This window comes from Xiphophorus couchianus, chromosome 4, assembly GCF_001444195.1.
Source record: "Xiphophorus couchianus chromosome 4, X_couchianus-1.0, whole genome shotgun sequence".
Classification (NCBI taxonomy): Eukaryota; Metazoa; Chordata; class Actinopteri; order Cyprinodontiformes; family Poeciliidae; genus Xiphophorus; species Xiphophorus couchianus.
In genome coordinates this window covers 16,457,482-16,474,696 of record NC_040231.1, presented here as the reverse complement: position 1 = coordinate 16,474,696, position 17,215 = coordinate 16,457,482, and the positions used below count along the sequence as shown (strand labels likewise).

General features: G+C 37.4%; 1 protein-coding gene across 2 annotated transcripts in view; it reads right to left on the bottom strand.

The window, feature by feature from the left end:
• Positions 1 to 1,209: 1,209 nt before the first annotated feature.
• cgnl1 (cingulin-like 1) overlaps positions 1,210 to 17,215 on the bottom strand; it is a 44,776-nt gene continuing 28,770 nt past the window's right edge. The window contains exons 9-19 of one of the 2 annotated variants that reach the window (XM_028014353.1): positions 15,852 to 16,058; positions 15,655 to 15,759; positions 14,890 to 15,042; positions 13,660 to 13,830; positions 11,234 to 11,395; positions 10,006 to 10,095; positions 7,067 to 7,150; positions 6,777 to 6,901; positions 5,601 to 5,709; positions 3,618 to 3,781; positions 1,210 to 2,394 (exon numbers count right to left, since the gene is read on the bottom strand). In XM_028014353.1, the coding sequence (XP_027870154.1) occupies positions 2,244 to 2,394; positions 3,618 to 3,781; positions 5,601 to 5,709; positions 6,777 to 6,901; positions 7,067 to 7,150; positions 10,006 to 10,095; positions 11,234 to 11,395; positions 13,660 to 13,830; positions 14,890 to 15,042; positions 15,655 to 15,759; positions 15,852 to 16,058 (1,521 nt within the window). In that variant the 3' untranslated portion in view covers positions 1,210 to 2,243. The remainder of the gene's footprint in view (positions 2,395 to 3,617; positions 3,782 to 5,600; positions 5,710 to 6,776; positions 6,902 to 7,066; positions 7,151 to 10,005; positions 10,096 to 11,233; positions 11,396 to 13,659; positions 13,831 to 14,889; positions 15,043 to 15,654; positions 15,760 to 15,851; positions 16,059 to 17,215) is intronic. The other variant, XM_028014354.1, reaches the window with a different exon arrangement.

Below are 17,215 nucleotides of genomic sequence, written 5' to 3'. Positions count from 1 at the left end.
CAGCAAACGAAGGTCGTGACCTGACAAAAAAATCAGCTATTCCAGGAACTTAAGGGAAGCTCCTGATGATGCTTCCTGCCACAAATGTGGAGAATAAGGTTGAATCATTTTTCAGATAAATAAGTTTATTGATATCAACAGCACCTTTGTTTTTGCATTAGTGTTTCATACTCCATGTGTGTCAAACTCAAGGCCCGGGGGCCAAATCTGGTCCGCCGCAGCTTTTTATTTGGCCCTCTAGACTCCAAATTACATCAATAAGTTCCTCCAGTTTTTCACAAATCTGCAAAATTCAGACAAAATCAACATTGAGTTTTAGTGACTTCTGCCTCAGCCTTACTTGATGTCAAGTTATAGTCTGTGATCAATACGGCGAGTGATAAAGTTACATTTAGCATCTTACATTAGTGCAAATATCGGCAAAATTCCTTGCAAATATTTCCAAATGATCACAAAAGCTGTGATTTTGATTGCAAAAGAAACACTAAAGCAATCACAAAGTCCTGGAGGAACAGCTATTTATTGATATTTTAACAGTTTAATTGGTTTTATCAATATATTCTGGCACAACCGGCCCTTTAAGAAGATTCAGATTATTGATGTGACCCAAAATGAAACTGAGTTTGACGCCCCAGATTTACTCTGACTGCTGGAGTTATGATTAAAATGCTGTCAGTCTCGATCTAATCAAGTTATTTATTTACACAGATCATAACCATGTTTTCAACAAGCTAATTAAATTAGCTTACAGTAGCTTCATAAAGATTTGTTTTGAAAGAGATTTAAGTATATCATTTGACTTTGAATAATTGTTTTGATTTTTAACTAACAATCATATGCTCACAATGAAAACACTGACATTTATTAAAGTGTAGATTTTCAGGGCAGAATTTCAAAGAATAGAAAACTTTTTAAAAAAACTGTTTTGCTTTGTGTGTATTTTGGTTGATGACATCACAAAAGGTAAAACAATGGAGCTTAAAACCTGAAGGACGACAGTAATTCACAGATTTTATTTTTGGTTCTGAAGCATCACAGTGGGACTTAACTTTCCTTGTTTACTCCAAAGGAATATTTATTTTTTAGTTCGCATCCATTTGAGTCAAAATGTCCGATTGCTCTTTTGCGTTTTGCTCGTACTTCCAGCAGGACTCATCATGTAATCGTTTACTCATATTCAGACATTATTCCTAGAACAAAAGAGCAAAATTAAGTAGCAGAAAGTAACTTTATTTTGTCGCAGCAGGACTTATGAACATACAGTTGCGTACAGAGAGGTAGCGGCAGGAATCTGCTTCCCTCCACAGGCGTCAGAAATCAGCATTTTCAGCAAACAGAGTGCAAATCATCACAGTGTAGAAAAACATTTGATTGTCAGTTCGTCACGTCTGAAGAAAGTCACTCATCCAGGTAAAAAGGAGAATCTTAAAAAGTCTCACTGCTCAGCGCCAACACTCGGATCTGACAGGAAGCGGAAATTAAATCGAAGATAGGTTTGTACAGATGTAACCAATAATATCTCATTTAGTATAAAAACTGACTTTTCCAGAAGGCTTATAAACAATACTGTGATTATTATACAAAAGCCAATTAATTAATAACACAGGAAGTGTTAATGACATATAAATGAAAGCAATTGTGTTACAAAATTGGTCATGAAAAGATACAACACTGTAAAAAAAGATGCGTAAAAAGTCCCTTATTTCCCCCAAACCAACCCTCAATAAGCCAAGAATGAATAAATTAAAGAAATTCACTTCAAAATTCTGGCAAAATTCACTTCATATTAGGTTTATATTCATTAAAAAAAGGAAAGGTTTGTATATTTCATATACCTGGGTGGTAGAAAAGAGAATATAAAAGGTTGCTGATAAAGGCAGTACTGGTTGTTTAGGTTATAGTAGCTGGTTTTCAAGTTTACCACTGGTGAGATGATCAACAATAAGCAAAGAAACATTCAGGAGGGAATGTAAATTATTTACACGTTTCATTTCTTCAAATTAAACCTTTTAAATGTCATCCTTCAGAGAGCTGTTCGAATAACACTGAGTGAGTTTACAGACATCAGGATGGCGCCCAGCATCAGAGTCCAGGAGGCTGCGGCCGCTGCTGACAGGCAGGTAAAAACAAAAAGGCCCAGTATTTACACGGATAATTCAGTGTGACATCAACAGTAGCACATGGCAGAAAACGAACATCCTGCTGTTTGGTTCATTAGTGGCACATTTAAAAAGCATTTCCGCTCATACGCCGAAGCCTGACAAGCTGTTTTCCTGACTGGAGGAGCGCTTGTACCCCGACGAGCTGAAGTACATCTCTCCGTCGGTGCTGACGTCGTCGTCGTCATCGTCGTCGTCCAAGTTGTTGAGCAAAGGGGCCGACGTGTTCTTGCGTCTGCATTGGGTTAAAAAAAAGTTACTCCTTGAACTTTTTCACCTTAAAACATCAACATGGGATTTTATCTGATGGTCAGGAGGCAAAAATGGTTTTCAATTAAAACAGAAACATGAAAAGTATCATTGTCTTTATTCTGATACCACTAAATAAAGCTGGATACATCCTGTCTTCAGAGTGTACCTGTGTGTAATTTAACCTCAGTGTAAATCCTGCTGTTCTGTGAAATTAGCGAACAGTTAAGAGGGCAACAAGGCTTTTACAGAAAAAGTGTTAAATTGTTGAAAGAAAGCTATAAGGAATTCTTTTTCCACTTTGCCACAAGCTTTGTAAAAAGAATGAGCAGTTGTACAGGGATGCAACTAATGATTATTTTAGTTATCAATTAAATCCATTGATTATTCTGACAATTTTTCATTTAAGCATTTTTTATAAATTAGAAAATAATGACTCTTGTAATGCAAAGTTGACTCTTAATGCAACTTCGCATTAAAAGTGTCATTATTTACCAAATGACGCTTCATGACAACAGATACACTTTCATAAATACTCCTTGATGTTTATAACATATAATCAGTCTTATGAACACCCTGCAAATAAAATGTTACCAAGATTTTTATTTTTTTTTATCTTAAATGCAAAATATATAAACTCTTTGTAGAGTTTTGGCTTAATTACAGCTCTGAATATGTTGTTCTATCAGAAAGTGGCCACTTTTCAGTCGATATATTCCAGTTAACAATTGATTGATTACTAAATTAGTTGATAAATATTTAAATAATCAATTAATCACACATAATGGCAGAGCCCTTTCATCAACATGCAGAAAGGCTACATGTGGAGAGAAACTAAAACTACACATCCTACTGAATACACCATCCACTCAGTTAAACATGGTGGTGGCTGCATCATCCTGTGGGATGTTTTCCTTTTTTTAACAGAAAGCTTTTCAGATGATTAGTTACTGAAGAAGACCTGACAATGGGTTGGATGTTCACTTTCCAGTAGAACAAAACCCAGAAACAGGTGGAACAGTTTAGATTGAAGAAATGGCCCAGTCAAAGTCCTGATATAAATAGAGTTCACAAACTATGGCAAGGCTTAAACATTTCTCTTTGCTATTATACCTGCTGCACATCGTTCTCCTTCAACGTCAACACTTTGTGTAAAATCCAAATAGAAACACTGCTGTGCTTGGTCTGAGTGTATCTGCGTCGTTTTACCTCATCTCGCTGCGCAGAGCTTTGAGTTGACTGTTGAGTTGCTCGTTGGCTTCCTGTTGCTCGTCCAGCTCTCTGTGTAGCTTCTTCTTGTTGTGCTCCAGCCGGTCGATCGTCTCCTCCGCCTCATCCATCTGCCGCTTCAAAGCCTTCAGACGCAGATTCAGCTGCAAGAGGGAAAAAAAGTAAATAAATTTTAAAAATCCCATCCTGAGCTTAAAAAGGCGACAGGAAGTTCAGTAGACAAAGATCTGACCTCACCGTCATTATTTAAGAGTAAAACTTAAATACGGATCTTATGGGGAGAGAGGAATTGAAGGAAGTAAGCATAAACAAAAAAAACTAAACAAAAGGGAACAAAAATAAGGTGGAGAAAATAAAGGTTATGAAATGCAATGAAAGCAATTATTAGTACAATTCAGTAATTTCTTATCCTACAGTCAGATGTGAAGGAAGAGAAACTTTAAAGATGATTAAAACATTAAACTGAAAGAGTTTAAGAAATTTCTTCTTTCAAACCACAGAACACGCAGCTGATTTAAAAACAGGTTTCAGATAAACAAGATTTATTTTCTGAATTCAGGAACAGAAAGAAGAAATTTTGCAGGATTTTGCTAGCTGTCACTTTCAGATGTCAAGCTGAGGACACAATGCTGGAAATGTCATGAAAATAAATTAATTTATATCATGAACAACTCATTACATTAAAACATTTATAACTAACCAAAACTGCAAAAACATATACTTTAAGATAGAAAAAAACATCTTTGTCTGTAAATGTACCCAATATCTCAAATGAAACAGGTTTAATTCAATTTCTGCATAAAGAAACAAAAAAATCCTCTTTTGCTTAATTATTAATCAGTAACTATAAAAAATAATCAACTGATCAGTCCAACAGTGTACTGACGTAAAGTCGAGCATAAAGTTTTTTATATATTGATTTTAGAATTATTTCTTTAGCTGAAGATACGTCATTAGCTCCAAATGATCAAGTGAAACCAAATGTTTCATTTTCTTATTCTAAAAAGGCATTTCCTTATTTATTTTCTATTATTGTATAAAAAAAACGTATGTAGTTTTTTAATCTAGTGAATTGATTAGTTGACAGAATAATCAATAGATTGATCCAGCGCTGTCCAAACGTTTTGCACCGAGTTGAAAACCCTCAATGGCCACAATTTATTTATTTTATTCAGTCAAAAATGTAAAATAATTTTATGTTAAATTCTTAAAATCTAGACTTCTTAAATTTGATGATCTGGTGGAATTTAAAATTGCTCAAAATATGTTTAAGGCATCAAATAAAAGGCCACCTGAGCTCATACAGAGCTTGTTCTTTGAAAGAGAAGGGATATAACTTAAGAGTTAGTCAAACTTAAGGATTCGTAGTTTACGAACAAGAAAGAGCTTTTACATTTCAATTCATGGTGTAAAATTATGGAACAAGTTAAATGAGGAGCTAAAACAAAGTCAAAATTTAATACAATTAGAAATCAAATATAAGGAGGTCATTTTCACAAGATATAGAAATATGGATGAGAGTTAGCACAAATGTGTAAATGTAAATTTAAGCAAAATTATTTTTTTACCTGCCATTTATTTTTAATTAAAAAGCTCTGAAAATTGGACTCAAACTTTTACAGTTTCCTAACTTGTTAGTTTTAGTTTCCAGCAACAAAAATGAGAACCTCTTTGAAAAAAAGTGAACTGTATTTTATTGGATGTGATTAAGAGATTTGTACTTACTGTCATTAAAATGTACCTTAAATTTATTAAATCAGATATAAATTCATTATTGGAAATCTCACACAGAAAAGTCTTGCTGGAGTTCGGCTTAAATTTGTGTCCAGTGGCTACACAAAAATACTTCAAAGGCCACAAATGGCCCCCGGACCACACTTTGAACACCCCTGAATGAATCTACTACTAAAATAATAATTACTTATAACATTATTACTGCGTGAGGGTGTGTGCGCTACATACTTGGTCCTTCTGATCTTGCATCGTGTGATGTTCCTCTTCGATTTGCATCATCATCTCTTTCACTCTCCTCTCCAGCCTGCGGTTGGCCAGCGACAGGTTGGACTTCTCCCTATAACCAATCAATCAATCAATCAATCAATTTGTGTAGCACATTTCAGCAACAGGGCATTTCAAAGTGCTTCATATCATAAAAACACAAAGTCATGCAACATAGAATCAACAATTGAAACAAGTGGCATCGTAAAATTCTTAATCGGTTATTAGTCCTGCCACGATTACTATTTTTGGACCAGAACTTATTGTGATAAACAATAATATTGTTGTTTCAAGACCATTTCCAAGTAATATAATAGTAATAATGGGTAAAAATGCAAGAACTATTGCTATGCATCTTTCTTCTTTCTCTGATCACCCGGCTAGATATGATTGTGCTGATGTCAGGCTGTAAACATGTCTGTTAATGTTTGCCGACCACTGAAGGCATAATTTAACGTGAATGTTACATTGTAAGGCAGCTTCCTTTTATTTTATTCATTTATTTTAATGTTTTTTGTTTGTTTTTTGTTGTTGTTGTTGTTTTTGTTTCTGTTCCGTATCTCATACTCATGTAAGGTGACTGGCAGCACAGTGTACAATTTTCTATTTTTTCTGTTTGTGAAAACACAAAACTAATAAAAATGTAAAAAAAAATAAAAAATGCAAGAACACGTTCTCAAAGATCAATACACTTTAAATGCTAATGGACATTTAAACAATGGAACTGGAAGACATTTTAAATATCCAAGATAAATAAAGAAACAACAGAAATAACAAATAAAATAAAATATGGCGTCTCTGTAAACAAAATTATCTTTCAAAAAAAGAAAGATGATTTCTTTCTTTTGCTGAAGACTTTTATCATTCAGTTTTTGGTAAAAGAGAAAAACGATAAATCGAGCATATCAAATTTTTAATTTTTTTTATTTATCATGCGATTAATTGATTTATTGTTTATTGTGGCAGGCCCATCGATTATGTTTCAACTCTAAACAGGTGTGTTATAAAACAACCATCATCCTGTATTAAATACGAAGTAAACACCTCGTCTTTATTGCACTCATTACATCCGTCTGGTAATAACTAGTTATCTTGTCAATAAAGACGTAGCTGAAAGTCACTCTTGGCTGATTTCCTCACCGCTCCTCTTCCTCCAGCTTCTCCTCCAGCTCTTGCACTCGAGCCTCCAGCTCGTTCACCAAGCTGCCCTTGTTGGACTGGTGAGAGCCTTCGAGATGAGCCACTCTGGACTTCAGATCTTTATTCTAGAAACGACACAAAACCAGTGAGCAGCTCCCCAAACCCACCGTCAGACTCTCCACACACGCTGAACAAACAGTGGTAACGACGATGGACACATCAACATGAATGTGATGAGAAAATGAATGAGGTGATTGTTGCTGTGTTGTTGTCTAGCCAGGAGAGTGTACCTGTCTCTCCAGAGCCAACTTGTCACACTCCAGGTCCTGTCTGCTAGACCTCTCCTGCAGGAGTTCATTCCTCATCTGCTCCACCTGTCAAGCCGAGTCCAGACACTGTCATCACTGCAGTCCCACAACAATTATCCTCACGCTCCGTCTCGCCCACGGCAGAAACCGCCGTGGCAGCCGCCGAGTCAAAGCGCTGAACAATGGAGGTGCTAACGCCACAAACGTTCTGCCTAATTGGTGAGCTGGATTTTCCTCCTCGACTGCATTCCAACACTCGTTTCGATTATTATTCCAGCTCTCAGAGAAACAAGGTTGGAATTAAGAGTGGCTTCCTTTCACAAAATGCAGAACAACACAGATGCTAATGCAACACATATTTTAAAAAAAGACTCAAAATTAAAGATTTTTATGGCCTTTTTAGTTTTACTAAGTCTGCTCTTTAAGTCCTAAGAACAGAATAGTAAAGGTTCATTCTTGTGTCTGATTAAGCTAATATCAAGGTATTTCAAAAATATTTTTACACAAATTGCAGGTTCATTGAAGAATAAATTTTTACACAATAAATAGACATGAAAAAGAACAAGTGAGGTATTTAAAATCTTTAAGTTAAAATGAAAGGTTTTAAATTGTCAACCAACCATTTTGTTTCTGAAATGTTTTATTTTAAACTAAATTGTTGTTTTTACTCTGCTGAGAACAAATACTAAAAAAAAATGTAAAAATTAATCCACCTAGTATTTTTTCAAGATTCATTTATGAGGAAGAATTTTTTTTTGTATTGATTTAAAGGTTAAATAACATTTAATTTGTCAAATCATAAATCAAGATATGCTCTTTAATCATAGATAAATGGACAATAAATCCAAAACAAAATGGGAATGATTGATTTCATTGTAAAGTGTCTTTGAAAGTGTTTAAAAGTGACATTAAATTTTCATGTCATCTCATTCAAACGCATAAAAATGACTGAGTGTAATAGCATAAATATAGCATATGTGAATGCAATGAGGTTTAAATGTACCAGAGGAGGCCTCAACTATTAATCTATATCTGTAACACTCATCAGTTTTAAGTAGATCAGCCCAGAAAGGTGAGAGAGCCGGACGGCTCAGTGACAGCGGGGGGAGTGAAAAGTGATCAATACGGCAGTGATGGCTGTTTCTGTGGAGAATCTGTGATATTTTATGCCAATTAGCGGGTGACAGTGGGCTGCTCTGATGAACGATGGGCCCCATAACTGGTGCAGCCAGCGCGGTGCTAGAGGGAGCTGAATCAGCAGACTGGAACATGCAGCGAAACTAATCTGCTTTGTGAGAGACGGCAGGAGAGGAGAGAGGAGATTACTCTCATTTAGACAGGAGAGGAGCACCTGGTGCCAGGAGAGACGCAGGTGTTCGTCCTGCTGCCTGCGCTGCAACCCCCCCACCGCCGCTCAGCCCCCTTCTAGACATCAGAGCACGCACACACTCACACTCACTCACACACACACACACCAGCAGCACTCAGGCTGCACAAAGCTCGGGTGTTGCCTTGACTACAGACCTCAGCCTCATGCTGAACCAGTGGCACTTTGTCACAATGCCACTCTCTTCTCTGTGCCAGGACCTTTCCTCTTTAGGGAGAGCAACGTTTTAAGACTCCGCTCTGCCACTTTACCGTGTTTTTTATTTATGACTTGGTCACAACTTTTGAATCCGTGTTAAGATTCACACCGAGAGGAGTATGTGATGACGCTAAATCTCTTTGAACTTCAGTTATTCAAGGCGAGAAACCCCAAATAAAAACGTTCATATCTTTGTAAAAATACTGTTTCTTAAAGCTGCAGTAACTTTTATAAAAACATTTCTTTACATATTTGTTGAAACTGTCAGCATGTCATGACAGTAACAAAATCTAATTGCTCTTTCTTCTTCCAGTGCTAACTAGAAACAACCAATCAGAGCCAGGAGGCGGGTCTTAGCGCTGTCAATCACCCTACAGGTGGAGTTGTTCATCTCCCCTCCAGCTTCCTCCCTCTGCTCTGTGCTACGCTGCAGCTGGCATAGCCACTGATGGATGGATGGTTTTCCTGTTGTTTCTCCACCGTTAGCACATTTAGCAGCGAGTACATAAGGATAATTGGCAGCGCTAAGACCCTCCTCCTGGCTCTGATTGGTTGTTTTTGACCGGAAGCAGTGCATTTCTTTAGACAGCAATAGTAGCTCAAGGAGGAGGTGGAGGACATCGATCTTTTTGCAGATTATCTCTCTCAAACTTTACAGTGACACTTTTAACTAAAATGTACAGTACATACTGCAGCTTTAATAAAAGTAACATAATAAAAATCTCCAGGTACAAATTCCTCTAGAGACATGCTGAAGGCGTGTTCACTTCATCTATATCACACTCCACAACGCCTCCGTCAGCAGCTTTATCATAAAGGAAGGAGAAGTGGAGTGCTTCTTAACAAGCGTGTAGAACCTGCTTGTTCTCAGACTGATGTTACTTGGAGACATTTCCAACTGAACTCTGCAACCTGAAAACCTGAGAAGTTTGGCAGCTTTAATATTCTGGCTCAGGCGATGCATTAAGAAGGGTCTTTATGTGTCGGATCCATGAAAACCGGAGCTGGCTGGCCGGACTCCAACATTATAAAAGATCAACTTACAGAGCGAAAAACCTGCAGAACCTAAAGTAGAAACTATGAACTGTGGGTTGTGGACATGAAGACACAGACAGGTGAGACACAGACTCACTGAGGACATATTTGGGACATGTGAAGTTTTCTTAGTGGCTGAAATAATGATGTTAGGAGTGGAGGACAAAGCAACAGGAGATCATTTACAGGCAGAGATGGAACAGTGACACGTCTCAGTGAAGACGGACAACGTCTCCCTGAGACAGGTGAGCACTGATAATGAGTGTGTTGAGGGTGTGTGGGCGTGTGTGTGTGTGTGTACCTGCTCTCTTCCTCGGTCTATCCTGTCCATCAGCTGGTCTCCACTTTGACGCTCCTCCTCCAGGTCCAGCTCCAGCTGAGCCATCCTGTTCTGAAAATGAGAAGCGATGCATCGGCGCTGTGAGTACGTGACGTTATCACTGAAAACCTTCGTCAGACACGGCAGCAGTTCTCAGAGATCGCAAAGAAATAATACGGTGTAAAGTTCACAGATAAAACTTAAATAATGTAGAGCAGGAGTCTGCAACCTGTGGATCCAGAGCCACAACGGATCAAAACGATAAAAACCTGACGAACGTACTAAATAATGTTTTAAACATGCACATATTAATATATATACATGTATAAACACAGCCCACGTCTCTGAACCCCATTGAAAACCTCCTGGTTTCTCCACCAAACATTGATTTCTGAACTCTTCCTGAGTTTAAACATTAGTGTTGTTGTTTCTAAATCAATATGAACTTGTTATCTTTGCATTATTTGAGGTCTGAAAGCACTGCAGCTTTTTATTTTCTGCAAATAAATAAAAAATCTTTGCTTTTAGTTTCAGAGACATGTCAGTAGTTTATAGAATAACAGAACAATGTTCATTTTACTCAAACATTTACCTATAAAGAGTAAAATCAGAGAAAATGATCATTTTAAGTGGTCTCTTTTTTTTTTTCCAGAGCTGCATATAACATATAGATTATTTTTAGATTAACATATTTGCATATGCAGTCGGTTTTTATAAACTTTATCTGTAATGATTATATTTACATTATTTATATTTAACACCTCAGATGGAATAGCTTGTCAATTAATAAATAATTTTCCCTTGGGAATAAATAAAGTATATTCTATTCTAATATGCATGTTTTAGAAGTTATTCCAGTTCTGTCAAGGGATAATTACATTGAACTACAACAAGATGACTCTAAAAGTTATCTATTTTTCAGAGTCATTAGATTGGAGAGTATATGATTTTTTTAAACTTAGTTTTATCAACGTCCTGTAGAAGAAAATGTATCCACCATTCTTCATAAAGGTTTTCAAGTTTTAAAAATTACATCATATTTACTGCAGTAGATATTTATCAGAAGTCAAAGTTGCCTTTTTTTTAAAAGTTATTTTCTTTTTTGTTTAGGTTCTAATGAATACTGTTTAGCTGGACTGAGGGCAAAAATGTCCCTTTGGGTAGTTAATGTTGCAGACGCCTGTAGAGGTAGATCATCGCTGTGGGTTACCTCCATCAGTTTCATCTGTCTGGATTTGTCATCCTTGGTCTGCTTGTTTTTCTCAGCCTCCATCTCCAGGTCATGAACGTTTTTCTCCAGCGTCTGCTCCTTGAGAACAGCTTCGTCTCTTTCCGTCTTACAACGTCGCAGCTCGTCCTCCCGCAGCGACAACTGAAAACAGAAATAAAGACTGTTCCAGGTATCTGATCGGACCACAGCTACAAAACAGCGACTTCATCTCAACGTTAATTAGCAGCAGCTAGTGATTTACGAGGAACACTCAGACAGCATTTATTAACTAATTCAAATGTACCTGCTCATTGAAAAGAGGAAATACAATTTAAAAATGTTAAACCTATTAAACTGGTTAGATAAAGATTCAGTGAGATTATCTGTGCAAAGATCACAGGTGGAGTTCCTCAGGGTTGCTTCAACACTCCCTCAGATTATTAAAAGATACATACATTATGATACAGTGATGACTCGCAACTTTATATTGTTGTGTCACCAACTGACCGTCCCTTCTGCGGAAAATACTCATAATATCGCTGAGTGAAAGAATAACTCCTGTTTCTGTCTCTGAAGTTGTTTTTGGTCAGTGGGTGTAGTAATGGCCACATCCTTAAAAAGCCACAAAGTTTATTAATAAATCCTCCTCCTGTAATCTTAAATACATTTACTGGATTTCTGCAACAAAACAAAACAAAAATAAGAGGCAGTTCATCCAAAAGGCTGCCGCCAAAGCTCTGACCAACACCAGGAATATTGTCTTTCACCCTCTGAGTCCTAAGTTTCAAATCTCTGCCTGGATATTTTTGCTTATTTTAACTGTACGCAGTTCTTTAAATGTCCTGTGAGTAAATATACATTTGCCCATTTATCCATAACAACTGGAACTTTCGATATAAGTAATTTTCACAATTTACCATCTACTAAAAAAGTGACTTATCAGATTCATTTCACTCCCCGCTACAGCAGGGTGAATTTACCGTAATAACCCGATATTGGCTGGAAAGCGCAATATAAAGTTGCTCCATCTGAAATTTTTCAGATGGCGCAAAGTGTGGAGGAATTACGGTACTGCAAATTTGACTGGATCGCCGCCGATTCGTTCAGTCAGGAAGGGTTAAATCACAATATTCGACAATCATGTAAATAAAAAAAATACTTCTGAAAGCAACTTTTGTATTTTACAGTCTTTTGTCCTATTACATCCCTTACATCTTTTCTACTGATTTGTGTTGATTGTTGCTACTGTAGCAGTAAACAATCATTTAAACTTTAGTGGAATAATTTCAAGGCTCCCCTGTGTGGCCATTAAATCCATAAGACCTACTTATCATTTTCCTTCAGCAGTAAAAAGACATCCTCCTCTTCCTGAACCCCAGCTGAACAAAGATTCATCAGCAGGGATGCAGGCAGGAAGAAAATGCACACTGACCCATTTGCTCTTTGCACTCTATGCAGATGAAACCTCATCTGAGAAAAATCTAGAGCAGTCAGAAAGGGAGTGGTGGTCTGTTTTTACAGTAGAATGTGCAACTGGAAGAAAACAGCGAGGAAATCTGCAAAGCCAGAACATTTTGTGTTCAATGAAGCCTTTAAAGCCTGAAATGACTGCAGGACCTGCAAAACCTCCGTCCTTAAATGGCATCCAGCTGAGCTTTTATTGTTTTGTTTACAAAGTTAGTCATAGAACATGTAAATGATGCTTTCCCCCCCATCTCATGAAGTTCTTTAAAAGCCCCATCAAATGCATGCTTACAAAAAGGAAAAACTGCAGCAGGAAATATAAAACCTTTAAGTAAGAGTTAAAATAAAGCAGTATTTTTTTAAGTGGTTATATAACACAGAAGGTATTACTCATTTTGCATTTGAAACATTAATTTTACACACAGTTCTGGCTTCACTTTGCAGTGTGGTATAAAACCATAAAAACTATGTCAACCGCTCACCTTCGGTAAATGTTTGGTGTATAAATAAAACTGTGCTTCATAAATAATCACATTCATCTAATCCAGTTTCCAACAAAAAAAAACATTCTCCACATTCTATAATGCTGACTAGAAAAGAGATTCTGACTGTTAATAATGCGTAGGTCATGAGTTAAGTTTTATGTTTTTCACCTTTATCCAAGAATCAGTGGGATATAAAAGAGAAAACAATGTCTTTCTTTTAGCTGAACAATTGAGTCAAGCATTCATAAAGAACAGCCTGTGCTCCAGCCGCTCACTTTAAGACCATGTTTGAGGTTGCAGAGGGAAGGGGGAGGCAGAAATACCTAAAAGGTGACATCACTGTCTTAACAGAGGCCGTGATTTTGAAGAAGGAGTGATTACGAAGCTGCTCTGCATGAGCCAGTCTGACTAATGATGACCTACATCTGACCATCATCTTATCGTACAAGCACAGATTGCACAGTCCTTAAGCTTTACCTTCTCTTGCAGAGTTCTGGTGGTCAGCACCAACTTCTCCAGCTCCTGTCCTTTCTCCTTTAGGAGCCGCTGCAGCTCTGCCAGCTCCCGCCGGTTCTTCTCCTTATAAATATCGATCTGCTCCTGCAGCTCGCGAGTGGACGACTGAGACGCCTCAACGATATCGCTCATCTGCAGGCCAGGCGAGGCAGGAAGAAACGGCAGCAGAAAGTGAGATGTGTGGAGAAATTACAAACTGTTCATGGCCTTTAATTTGTTTTTTATTTTGTGACATTACAACCAAACTGCAACTAACAATTATTTTATTAATTGATTAATCTGGCACATTTTGCAGATTTTTCAACCAACCACTTAAACCTTTTTATACAATATTAAAAATACATTAAAAGATGCAAATTAACCAACAATTCAATTCCATTTTTAAATAAGAAAATAAACATTTTACTGCCTAAAATAAATTTCTTTAGTGAATTTGGACCAAGTGAAGCTAAAACTATGCTACTTGAAAAGTTTTGGGTAAAACATATTTACAGACAATTGTGTTTTTATCTTCAATGCAAAATTTATATGCAACGTTTCAGTTTAATATTTGCTCTGATAGTGTTCTGTCAGCAAGTGGTTTTATTATTGAGTCTGCAATTAACAATTAATCAATTACTTAATTAGCTGACGATTATTTCAACAATTGATTATTCCGATTAATATTTTGAGTTCTAAACCAAACCAAATAGATGCTCAAAGTAGACGGAGACAAACCCCAGCAAGGTGGTTCAACGATGTATTGAATACAATTTTATACATTTTTATTCACCAAAAATTTTAAAACATAATTTTTTTCCCCCTTCCATTTCACTATTTTGTGTGAATCTATCAAATAAAATTCTTGTAAGTGGGATGCTTACTTCAAAAACATGCTAATTTGAATAATAAAGAAGTATCAAAGGGTATAACATTTTTGGTTAAAAGTAAAAATAAACCTGTGTTTTGTTGGATTAGTTAACATATTTGCAATATTTCAGCTTCTCCTCCCATTAAGACCTAAAGTACCTCATATACTTACTGTTTCTCCATCTTTTGAACAAAAATCCAATTAACTAATGTGGATCTTAATTTCATTTGACTAAACGTTTAATGACGGCCAACCTGGAGTCAAGCTGAGGTTGACCATGTGAGAAAAGCTCCTTCTTATGCTTACATGACTGCTCTCATTAAAGCCTGAAGTGCCCTCACCTCCCTCTGCAGTTTTTCCACCGTCCGGTCCAGCAGACGTCTCTCATCTTCAATGTTGTTCTTCATGTTTTTAAATTGCTCCTTCTGAGACTTTTCCTCCTGTAGCCTGTCCTCCAGCTCCTTGTTCTCAAAGTCTAGTTTGGCCAGGTTCTTCTACAAGTAAAAGAAGTAAAAAAAACAAAAAGTTTTGAACTGAACATTTATCTACCTTCAAGCAGTGTCACCACTCTTAGGGTGTTTTCACACCTGATAACTCGGCATCAAAATAGCAACATTTGTAACATTTTCATCTGGTTTGGTTCTCTTTCACACTGCATTGTGTCAAATGATCCAAACCCTTTAAAACACCTGTTCCCCTCCTCGCCTGTGGTGGCGCTGCACCAAGAACCACATGAGGAAACGACAAAAACCTCAGAAGAAGACATGAGTGCAACTTCCTTCTTCACAAAAGACAGACAAAAATGGAGAGGCCTCAGATTTTAGTGTTTGTAGAATTTCTCTTTTGTCTTTGGTAAAAGACTACAATCCATTTTTCCCTCCAGCGCTAGACTCTTGTGCTTGCTTGTATTTACCCAGAATGCCCTGTTTTTGTAGCGGCCTCTGATTCGCTTGCATCCACATGTGCCTTCAAACTGCGCCAGAGATCCCTTTAATTGACTCGAGACGTCGGTTTTTAGGCGGACCAGAGTTCAGACGAGAACTCTCCAAACGAACCAGAGTTGGATTGAAGTGGACCAAACAGGACTGGTGTGAATGGCGTCTTACCTGCACATCTTCCAGTCGGATGTTCAACATTTGGTTAGCGCGAGACATCTCCTCCTCCTGCTCCCTGATCTCAGCCAGAGACTCTTCCAACTGCCTTTTCTCTCTCTGTTTTTGCACATTACACCATTAAAACATTTATATCAGTTACTGAATAGGTAGATCAGAGACTAGATTTGACTTGTATCGAGTTGTTGCACCTCTAGGCGGCCAGCTTTGTCTCCCAGTCTGCTCTCCAGCAGTTTGGCCTCGTCGATAATCCTGTTGAGTTTAGCCACCTCATTTTCCAGCTCATTCGTCCGCCTGCGCAGTCGCTCGAGCTCCTGGTTGAGTCGCCCGGCTTGGCCCTCCGCCTGTCCTTTGGCTGCCTCCACTTCAGCCTTCTCTCGGACCACTGCTGCGCTGTTCTGCAGAAGGCGAAGAGGAAAGACGCTTCAGTTCAAAGGAATCATGAGTGTGTGACTCTCAGACGGAAAGCAGAGCTATGATGCATGAAGAAGCAACTCAAATGCCTCTTAACAAAAGGTATCTGTCGAGCTCACTTTCTCTCCGCAGCTGGAGGGACGCTGAAGGACAGACCCTTCCTGTAAGTCTCTCACACGTCACAATAAGCCATGACTGAAGGCTGCAAAGTGAGAATTTATTGCTGCCTGATGACTGACGGCCACTAAAAGTCAGAAGAGGGTGACAATGTGACCGCTAATAAACTCTAAGTACTTGTGATTAAAAGGTGCTAAACAAAACTTGTGACAGGAAAGTAAGCAATGCACATTTTAAGATGGAAACATCTTGGGTAATAGTCGTATTTGGATGTTTAGGCAGCTGTGTCATTCATTTTATGCTTTTAATGATTCATCTAATCTGTTTTTTCTCCTTCAGGGTAAATAGGTCTGGACAATAAATCAATAAAAACATATACTGGGACAGACACATGATCAACATCAATATATAATACATGTTATAGAATATTCAACCTCTTGTTAAAATCTCTCACAGTGAGCTAAGCAAGGTTGGTGGAATCAACTACTCACTTTTTGGTTACCTAGCAACTCACTCGCTCGCTCTTTGGTTACCTAGCAACAACTTGTTGAGTAACTGCCAGCAGCAGTTTAATTTTTCGTCGCAGAGCGTCAGAGCTGCTTCAAAATAAACAACAGAGTGGAGTGAAAACTGTGGCTAAAACAGGAAAGGTCACAGTATTTAAGATATTTAAAACAATAAACTAATCAATAATTATCCATAGAAACAATTATTGATATTGAGTGATATCAAATGCTTATATCGTGATTAGTTTTTCAGCTTTATTGTCCAGACCTAGGGTAAAATAAACATTTAAAAACAAGAATTACCCAAAAAGTTGGAATTTATTGCAGATTTTCTAACACAATATTAAACTTTTACATACCAATATAAACACTTGACCTGAACAGCACACAAGGTTTTGTGGTTGAGGTCTAGGCTTCAGGACAGCCATTGTAGATTATGGATTACACTTAAAAATATGGGTGGAAGACAACAAACTTTATTATTACTTGCTAATAGCAATCAGATGTTTAGATATTTT